This window comes from Anarrhichthys ocellatus, unplaced genomic scaffold, assembly GCF_004355925.1.
Source record: "Anarrhichthys ocellatus isolate YVR2014 unplaced genomic scaffold, GSC_Weel_1.0 scaffold144, whole genome shotgun sequence".
NCBI lineage: Eukaryota > Metazoa > Chordata > Actinopteri > Perciformes > Anarhichadidae > Anarrhichthys > Anarrhichthys ocellatus.
The window spans coordinates 92,550-102,953 of NW_022280174.1; the positions used below are offsets into that span (position 1 = coordinate 92,550).

Sequence of the window (10,404 nt, forward strand, 5' to 3'; positions counted from 1 at the left end):
CGGTAGATGGGCTACCGCAAAAATGGATTCATGTTATGTATTCACAGTGTAAAGAAAATTCATATTTACATCACTAAATACCTAGCCTTTATTTGACTGCAAAAGTGGTGATAGAAATGTAGAAAAAATGTAGAGAAATAGAGCATGGGATTGAAATGCCGTAAATGGTACAGGAATCAAACCGGGGACACTCTGCTCAGGACATTTCCACGGGTCAACGTTGACGTGTTTTACCTTACTTTTGATACGTACTTATGAATGAATCGTTGTCAAATCAAGAGACAAAGATCACAGATAAACTGCCAAAACATCCTGCAACAGTTGCATGACATGAATGTGATGAGGCATTAATAACAGCACAGACACTGAGCGATGTAGAAAAAGGACATCATTTATTTACAAATAGATATTTCGCAGAGTGACTCAAAAGTTTCTGTAAAAGATTGTCATACCAAAACACGGTTCAGTCGTCTCCAAGTTGAATTGTACAACAAGTGTGACACGGTGAGCATAAAATACATGCACATATATATCTGTACACTCTGATCCCGTCACCAAAATAGATCTGATTACAAAAGATAGTGCTCAATATAAACATCTGTTTCACCAGCTCGCTCACCGTTTGCTTTTCACAAGTTCTGAGATATTCCTCCTCTGGGTGCGGTGTACTAAAATAACAGAGCTGCTCAAGCTTAGCAAAAATAGACTCTGCGGTGTCTCTCGCTGCCGCGGTCTGAATATTAAAACACTTTTCCATCTTCGACAACAAATACTGATGTGTTGTTACTGGCTGAGGAGAGGGTTTGGGGAAAATACGATGCGTTTCTTTTCTCTTCTCTTGCGTTTCTTTTTACAGGCAAAGCTAGTGTTTCCCTCACCCCGATTGAGGTTAAGCCGGCAACAGGAAAGTGAAACGCTCAAGATCCGTGTTCACGTGCTTCAATCTATAAACTCCATCAATCTTCAATTTGTCAGCACTTCTAAGCAGCATTGCAGGAAAATGCATCTCTTAATCCTGCAGAAAGGGATTTATATACATATGCATACATATATAGGGTCTCATGCATGCATGGGGTCTCTTAATAGGAAGATGAGGTTGTGGTTATTGATTTGATTGGTGTAGTTTCCATTTTTCTTCATTACAGCCACTATGTGTTCTCTATTAAATGGTGCCCACCAGTGGTAGCATCCAAAAAGACATGGTGGCAGACAGTAATGCACATGGCTACACCCACAGACACACTACAGTTACATCTGTCCCCTGGACACCGACAATAAAAGCATGAAATGGGCTTCAAGTGCCATGACAGACGCGTATATGAGGGAACACACCGTCGCAGCGTCAGCGACTACGCTAACATGCACTCGATGTTCTGGTCTTTGTTCTCATTCCTGCATTCGCAGGAATGAGGACAAAGACATGTTTACATGCAACGATACAGGACTCAACACTAAGGACTGCCTGCTGACTCGGGGTAAATCAAATGACACGTCGGGCTCCTGAATCTAGGAACTAATTTGCCCGGATGGGCAAGTGGTAAAAAAACAAAAAAAACTTTGTTCTTTATTTTATTACCACTAATAAATAAAACAATTTGTATAGAAAGTAAGATTTCTGACCCAGACGTAAAAAAACATTTACATGAACCCTGAATGAAAATGAATATTCCACTAATATTTGTGTTTACATGCAGACGTGCTAACTCAGATTTACGTACAATGTCACTATGACGTACGTCCTACCGCTCAGCCCTCTAAATAACTTATATAAGAATTAAGTTTAAAGTAGGTGTGTTTCTACGTCCCACTATAAATGTGGGCTTTTTCTCTCGCCTCGCAAACCACTGGCTAGTGAGTCTGTTTACACCGCACAGAGCCGTAAACAGGCACGAGGCCCTGTGGAAGCAAACCGCCATCAACAAAACCATTTAGACGCATATTCTGAATGCACTGTGCTCAAGTCCAAAGAATGCTCCTAAAACCAGAAGAATATTGGCATATCCCATGTCTTGAATCACAATGATACATTCAGAATAAGGCCTTATTCATAAAATAATGCATCATAGACCTGTATCATATTTGGAACATTTGCGGAACATTAGTGTGCATGTCAACATAGTCGCTGACCAGGAAACTAGAGGCCAAAGACTGAAGCCAATTCTCGATAAAGAAACATATGCTATAATGTATTATAAAATCAAACGTAAACGGAACAGGGATCTAGCAGAAGTGAGATCCTCACCACAGGGCTCCTCCTCTCCGCATCAATCTCCTCTACATAATTGTGTAGAAGCTATAGTGAAAATAAGTTAGAGTGGATTGGTTTTCCCGGTGACAGATGGCTGCTGTCAGACAGGCTGATAAACGGAATGCAGAGTTCCTCTGAGCGAGGCCTCGGACAAAGAGCTGCGACGCCCTCTGCTGGCAGCTACAGGTAACTTCTAGTCACATCACTATCGTTCTCTACCTGCCACGGGTTTGTAAACTTCACAGACACGCCCTGCCAAGAAGAATAAACATTCGGCCATGTTTCTTCCAGAGCAGCTACCGCTTTACCCTCTCAGTCACATAAAATAGATCGAAACTCTTCCCCATGTAGAGGATTTATTGCTAAAAACCCAAGCAGCCCACTTCTTCTTCACAGTATCAGAACTCTCCCTCTCAGAAGCACGTCAAACATCACCAACGGTGAGCTACAAACACACTTCAACAAGTGGAGCGAGAGGTCAACGAGTCAGAAGAGGAATTATCTTATAGTTTAACAGTTTAATCAAATCACATTCTTCTAGAACAAAAGCCACTGATGCACTTTGATGTCCCCAATAGAGGACGAGAACATTACAAACTCGCGCAGAAGTCTCGTGCACACAATAACAGATTGAAATGCTGGTCACTAACAAACATTTCTCTATCTTGAGGCTCATTTTTGTTTTATAATTATTTCTCGCAGGTTATGATGACATTTAATGACAAGCTATTGCTGAGGTCTGGTGAAGCAGACTTGAAGTTAACCAGTCAAAGGGAACCTTCAGTGTTGTTCAGCTTGGACCGTAAGTCACTAATGGAAACAACAATATTTGTAATTGGTCCGGTATGGAGTGAGAGCTGTGACGTGATCACTGGGGTCAACTCTTCCCCTCAATGAACGTCCACTAAAAGTGCTTCTTTGTTACCACTCACAGACTCTCATTGAAAAATAGAAATAAAACCCTTTTGCTTTGCTCTCTCTCAATCTAGTCTGTTATTGTGTCTGACCAAGTCTCACTAGAAGAAGTCTTCTTCAGAACTCTCGCCAACTAAATATTCAGCTGAGACATTAAAAACCATTTACAGAACACAAACTCTGATAACTCTCCAACAAGTCACCTCTTACAAGATTTCCGAATGAGACTTTGTTTGACCCAATAACCAACAGACCGGATCAGGTGAAAGGTAAAGAATAATGTTCAATTTCTCTGGAGGGTTCTTTCCATAATGTCAGAACAATCTGAGCAAAAAGGAGAACTTGTATTGGATGAACATTGACGGTGAGGATCACATTACGGCCCGTTTAGCGGCTGCAGCGCTCTCCTTCAATACTGGAACAGTTTTAGGACCTCAAAGTAAAAGATCTTCAAAAATGTTTGAAGACTAATAATCTCCAAGGCCAAAAGACCAAAACATACTCCGTGTAAGGACACAAATGCAGACGTTTCAGGATACACAAACTCAAGTTCGGGAGTTGCAGTGTCGGAAAATATGTCGAACAAAATCCTAAAGCTTCGGATTATACTACACAACACGGCCGTGGACACCAAACGAAGTATGGACGTCTGCACATGGGTCCCTGCAGTCCTTCATGGACATCAGCAGACCTAATGAACCCACACAGCACCTGAACCAGGGTGCAGTGCCCAGAAGGAAGCACAGGGAAGTTCATTTGTGTTTTCATTTGAATTGTTTTGTTATTTTAATTTGATTAAAGACTTTCTCGAGTAATATCCACTAAAACTATTAAAGATTACATAACGCTGCATGCTTTAGTTGATATTGTACTGTCAAACACTTTCACACCTGTAGCTCGGTTCACTTGGTCCGGACAGAAGAAACCATTTTCTAATGGACTGATAGACTGCGTTTGACTTTGTGATTGAGACGGAAACAACCGTCCAAGCAGTCTCGATGCAGTTGTTTGACTCACAGCTTTTATGTCCTTCCTCACAAACAGCTACACATAGTATGTTTCAGCCATAACTAACAGCGAACCCCTCTAAGCTATCCCATCACCCTCACCAACAGAAACCGACCACCAGCACATACAGAGGTATATAAATAGCTATGAGTACATCGTATAAAACACTGACCGCGTCCAGCAGAATGTTTCTCTACCACAGCAGAGTCGGACTTCCAGAGGAAAAAACGAGCCCACAACCTCATAAAGGTAGGTGATGTAGATGTGCTCCTGCTGTGCATTTCCTATTCCAACATCACACCAAAGGAGATTTGTGAGCCTCTGTGGACCACAATGCAGTGCAGCCAGAAGAAAAAACGGTTTCTCCAACAACCCACTACAACGATTTCCACGCGTCACTCCAGAGCTGCTCAAAGGCATCAAAGGATAATTCAGGTCTATTAGAACATGATAGAGTTCTGTTTAGACTCAACCCCACTAGTCCCGCCCAATTCAACATCCAATCCTGAACCCAACCCGACCCAAAACCCCATACTTTGTCGAGACGTGTAGCAGGACTCAGGTCTTATTTTCATAGCTATTTTCATAGCTTTGCCCATGGTTTCTATTGGTTAAGGGGGGTAGACATGACATCCTTGAAGATGTCACCGTGAATCGGATTAATCAAAAAACCAATCAGCTGTTCCAGCCCTAATGTATGCGTACAGCTACTACAAATAAGGAACCAGGAAGTGGACTGTCCGAATGCAATACCGTGCTTATTGTATTATTATTGGTAGAAATGGCTGATGGCTGCAGAAATTACAAAAATAAGACCTAATAAACTAGAATTATCTAGTCTTTGAGTTTGACCGAGTGGAAAATGAGTACACTGATACGTTATGATGCTCCGTCACAGATTGATGAGATCTGTGTGTGCGAGAGGATCTGAGGAGGAACTGGCCTTCAGGTTCATTCCCAGCAACGTGAACCACCGAGACCAAGTCACTCTGTAGAGCAGCTTCAGAGGATTTATCCACATATCGAGGGTCCATAGATCGTAGAACATGGCAACTTAGTCCAAATGGCTGTTAGCGCTGTCGGCCCTAACTGGACCTCACCTGAACTCTTAACTTGGCAAAAAGAAAAAAATAAACATGACATGACAAGAGCAGAGAAGTGTGAGGGTGTGGAGGGGGTCAGGAGAGGCAGAGGGAGCTGGGGAAGGAGGTGAGGGTGCACACCGGTGTGGGCAGGCCATAGTAGGAGGGGTCAGTGAAGGTGAAGAGGAAGAGCAGGAAGAGGAGGACCCCTATCAGGTAGGAGGAGAGGATGGCGAAGCGGTGGGGGTGCTCCATCGCCGTGCTGACAGCTGGGAAACCCATGTAGTTACAGAAGGAGTGGCAGAGCACCGGACCCATCAGGTGACCTGCAACACACAAGAAGAGGAGATAGACCAGTATACGGGGGGGGGGTCGAAGGCGACATGACTTTTTCTGGGTTCTGGACAAACTGTCAAAAGCGAGTCAGACTGCGGCCATTTGTCCACGTCATTTCATTTATTTTCAACATGCTGATTTGCACAACATGCAGAAGGTGTTTCTGTTATCTTCTAAATGTTTCTCCATCACCTCTATGCTAAAAGTCAGTTCTGCACCGCTGTTGCTATGGTAACGTAACATTACACCATGTGTCATCTAACGTTGTTATATTTTCTGTTTACTGCCAAGTATGAGTGAGAACATGACTTTAAGCAACCATTACCGTCTGTATCCTTTCTATTATTCGCCCTACTGATGCAGTCATGCATTTGATTATCTTAACTGATATTACTCCGGAGAGGAAATCAATCCACGTCATAACCATTAAAAGGTTGAAGTCAAGTGCTGCAGTAGAAACACTGATAGTGTTGCTATAACATAAGGAGATTAAATGAATCTTTTTGTCACAACAATCCTCTAGAATTTGAGGTCCAGTATTTTTCTTATACAGCATCGAACAAGTAGGCGCTGTAATGGTGTTACATCTGTTTGTTTTTAAGAGAAGATAAATGAATAAAATGTTGAAATATTAGTCAGACAAGTTGGCTGAATTTGTTGTTACATTAAATCAGGAATTTAAAAGAGTTGGATCAATCAATAGGGTGCAGCCCTAACTGTGAGCCTGATTAATGTAGATTTGTCATCACTCCACTTTACTGTTAGACATTTTGTGTGAAATCGTCATAATCCGCACATGAATTTGTGAGTTACAGTGTGACCTTTGACTTCCAAATTCTGATCAGCTCATCCTTGAGTCACGGTGGACGCTTGTGCTGAATTTAAAGAAATTCCTTCCAGATGTTCCTGAGATCCACGAAAACGGGACAGATGAACGGACGGAAAACTAACAATAAAACCTGATTTGAAGCAGATACTGACTGATGCCTGAGGGTTAGTGGAACATTTCATGTCCAGAATGATCCAGACGCTGTTGCAGAAGATTTTCTTCCCAAGTAAGAACAAAAGACTTTGGTTGTAATTTGATTGTTTTTTGGTGTGAAAATAATCATCTTCCAGAATTGACGTATTGCCGCCTAAACGTTATCAGCAGGTCAACACACCTGTGACGTAAATGAAAGCTCCTCACCTGTTCTGACGAAGAGGAAGGCCGTGTAGGCCCCAAACACCGCTGTGTAGGAGAACTGGAACACTGTTAAGGACCAGAGAAACACATCTCCTCATCATCTCCTCCCTCCTGATACGATCGTGTGGTACAGTGGGATCCAGTCACACACACACACACTACGCTAACACACGTCGGTGCTCACCTGCGGAGAGGAAGATCCCCGACAGCGTCCCTTGTCTGAACCGCAGCAGCTCGATCACATGGTGGAAGTGAGCTGGAGGAGAGACGGCGGTACGTTACAAGTGTCGTGGATTTACATCAGCTGCTTTCACAGCCATGTCCTCCTGAGTGCTATGTGCTATGTTTTTTTCCGATCACTTGGGGGCAGCAGAACAATATGTAAACGCAGCATTGTGTTGTTTCTCTGATGTGACTGGATGATTGTATTTGCATCTGTTGGTGTTCCACCAGCAAAGGATCTTGTAAAGTTGATATTGCTAACATGCTAGCAAACAGCTGCAGGCAGAGAGCAACGTGATCATCTCATTGGTGTCCACTAGAAGAATTTAAATTCAATAAATCCCTCTGACTTTAGCTCTGGTTTGGGTCTCCACCACCTCTCCACTATGCTCCACTATGTTCACCAGCTGCTCTCTAACCGTGTCTGTCTGCTGTTGAGCAGGTACGTGTTCTGTGGCTTTATCAGAGACTTTTCACTGAAAACAGCTGCAGATGCTGCAGGAAACCATGCTGACGAAAGGCTGAACATCTCTGTAGAGCTTAAGGGAAACTGCAGAGTCTCTGTGGGGTCCTTTAGTATTATGCATCATAATACATTTCTATTGTAAAAATATTGATTAAAGCAACTTCCATAACAGAAGGTATCATGTTAGGGAAGAACATTTTAAGAGCAGATTTGTTTGAAAAGTCTACACCTACGAAGACATTGACTCTATAAAGAACTGCAAACTCCAGAGGAGTGAAACGTGTGACACGATACGGAACCAGATAAATGTTATTGCTTTACTTTAGAGAGAAGATGGACCACAGGATAAAACTAAAAGAACAAAAGTAAAATCTACTCATTGTGCAGAATGGCCAATTTCAGAAGAATATACATATTATAGGTTTATAATTACTGATGCATCATGTGTTCATCGCTTTAATGCTGCAGCTGGTACAGACGGAGCTCATTTTAATCTATAGATAGATAGATAGATAGATAGATAGATAGATAGATAGATAGATAGATAGATAGATAGATAGATAGATAGATATAGATATAGATATATATATATATTATTTAAATGGCATAATGCTGATCTGTATCTGCCAAATAACTAGTAACTAAAGCTGAAGTGGAGTAAAAGGTTTCTCCCCCGAGATGTAGATGGAGACTTGGAACAGTGGGAAAAATAACTGAAGATCTAAAGGTGTTCAGTAAGGATTTGAAAAGTGTTGTTACAAAAAAATGACACAAAAAATACACACAACTCGCATTTGAGCTGCTAAACAATGGTATCAACACCGCTTCTTATCAAATAAAGTAGACATTACTTATACTACTCATTCACAAGGTAACGTTATGGATACAATGAAACTGACACTGGCAGAACTCACCGACTCCAAAGAAGAGGGGGCAGGTGAAGATGGCAGCGAGAGGACCGGCACAGGGCACCAACATGGGCAGCATGCAGGCCCTGAACACCAGCTCCTCCGTCAGCGGCGCCACCACCTGATTCCTCAACCAGCGCATGTCGCTGAAGCACAACATCCAGAACCATGGGTCTGCAGGAAGACAGAGACAGAGGAGGAGGCTGTAGAGACAGCGCTTCATTATAGTTCACGGGCGGTTTGTGTGCAGATATGGAGATTTTGTCCAAATTTGAAAATGGCGCTAAAAATCTGTGACTTCATCCAAAAAGAAAGGAAAAAAAAATAAAAAATAGATGACACAATCCAGCATGTTGCCTGTCTCACCCAAGGCCACCCGGATCCCATCCATGAAGCTCCAGGGACAGTCCATAGCTAATTGTGTGAGGGGGCCCAGAAACAGGACCTGCAGCAAGAACCACACACAAGACAGGCTCTAACTTCAGGCAGCAGGATGACATTGACGATATCACTACTTATGAAAAGAAACAGCTTATTACTACAAATGTATGACTTGTGTGTGTAATAGTTAATGTTTGTCACTCCAACTGAAAGGTTCTATTGATAACATTGGCTGTTGGTAGTTTGTTTTGTTTAAAAATGCCAACTCGGGTTGTATTCCCCGATGCCGCAGCGGCTGTCAGCAGTATTTAGTGTGTGTGTGTTTACGTCATTAAAGAGGTATAATAAGAACTGTGTGCTACACAAAACATGCAGTCATTCTCATCGCCATTCAGCTCTCGTCCCAAAATCCATTTTCATCCTCCTCGATCCTACTTTCTCCGGCCCCAGGACGACGGGACGTCCTTAGGCTCGAGCCCCGGACCACTAGATAAACTATTTTTCTGCCAACTAAATTTGCTTTAATCATAAAACACAGAATTCAGACAAATTAAAACAGAAAACATGAACTTTCAGAAAAAAATTAAGCAGAATCTGGGAAAAAAACAATAAAAGTGATTTAATAGGGCCCTACGTCTTGACTGACGGCGTCGTCACAAAAGCGTAGCACCCACCCTCCGGTTCCCCCTCAGGTAAACACTGTTACGTCTGTCAGCAGTCTATGCTGCTGTTTGCACAGCTGTTTGCACAGCTGTTGGCACTGTTGAGAGCCGAGCTATGAATTGCGTATAGAGAACCTTTCAAGCGACGCTCGGTGGTTAAACTCTGCTTATGACTGATCATAGAAGATGTGTTCCTTACCATGGTGAGCATCAGAGGAAGTATGATTGCAGGAATAAGGCCTTCAAACCGGATCCCCATGAGAGCCAGTAACGATGGGACCGTCTAACACACAAACACACCAGTGTCAGTCTGATGACACAACAGCTTATGTGTCAGACAGCAACAAGACAAAACAGCACATGTGTGGCAAAATGAATACATTAAATCCTCAGGGTTTATAGTCAGTGGTTTCTGAGACACGGACTCACCCTGACACCTGTGAATTCTCTCCATGCCCACACAAAGAGAGGCGACAGGCCCGACACGATGAGTACACTGGTGAAGCGTCTCTTGATCACAGTGGGGTGATCCCTGAGAAAAAGGACCAGTAGAGACATTAATCACACATCACATGATGGGGGACAAAACTCAAGCTGGCAACGGTTTACAGCAGTCAAACACCACCAGCACAGACGTGCTTTTGCTAATGTGCAGAATGTTAATCATATCGTTTTAACGCTCTGTGGCTTCTCGCTTAACCGATGGAGCATCCTCGCCCCACAGACTATTTCTTGGCTAGGACCAGCGACTTCCTGGAGTCTCTAATGGTTACCTAGCAACTGCTCCCAACCAACCAAGAACACTCTGGCACATAACCGGCTCTGATCTATTCAAGCGTCCCAATAAGCCATGACGGCGTGACAGTGAGCCAGCATGCACAAAACCACGACTAGGGCTGTACCAAAAGTCAGTTATTTTCACATTCGAATATTCAATTGAGGTTTTCAAGTAAAGCTTTGCACGTCATCACCCAAAAAAAAAGGGGGGGG

The 10,404-nt window shown here is 42.9% G+C and overlaps 1 protein-coding gene across 1 annotated transcript in view; it reads right to left on the reverse strand.

The window, feature by feature from the left end:
• Window positions 1-2,353: 2,353 nt before the first annotated feature.
• The window catches only part of rce1a (Ras converting CAAX endopeptidase 1a), a 9,192-nt gene continuing 1,141 nt past the window's right edge, over window positions 2,354-10,404 (reverse strand). Inside the window, exons 2-8 of the mRNA XM_031877671.1 lie at window positions 9,844-9,946; window positions 9,614-9,697; window positions 8,738-8,816; window positions 8,378-8,545; window positions 6,960-7,031; window positions 6,779-6,841; window positions 2,354-5,579 (exon numbers count right to left, since the gene is read on the reverse strand). Coding sequence (XP_031733531.1) covers window positions 5,350-5,579; window positions 6,779-6,841; window positions 6,960-7,031; window positions 8,378-8,545; window positions 8,738-8,816; window positions 9,614-9,697; window positions 9,844-9,946 — 799 coding nt within the window. The 3' untranslated portion in view covers window positions 2,354-5,349. The remainder of the gene's footprint in view (window positions 5,580-6,778; window positions 6,842-6,959; window positions 7,032-8,377; window positions 8,546-8,737; window positions 8,817-9,613; window positions 9,698-9,843; window positions 9,947-10,404) is intronic.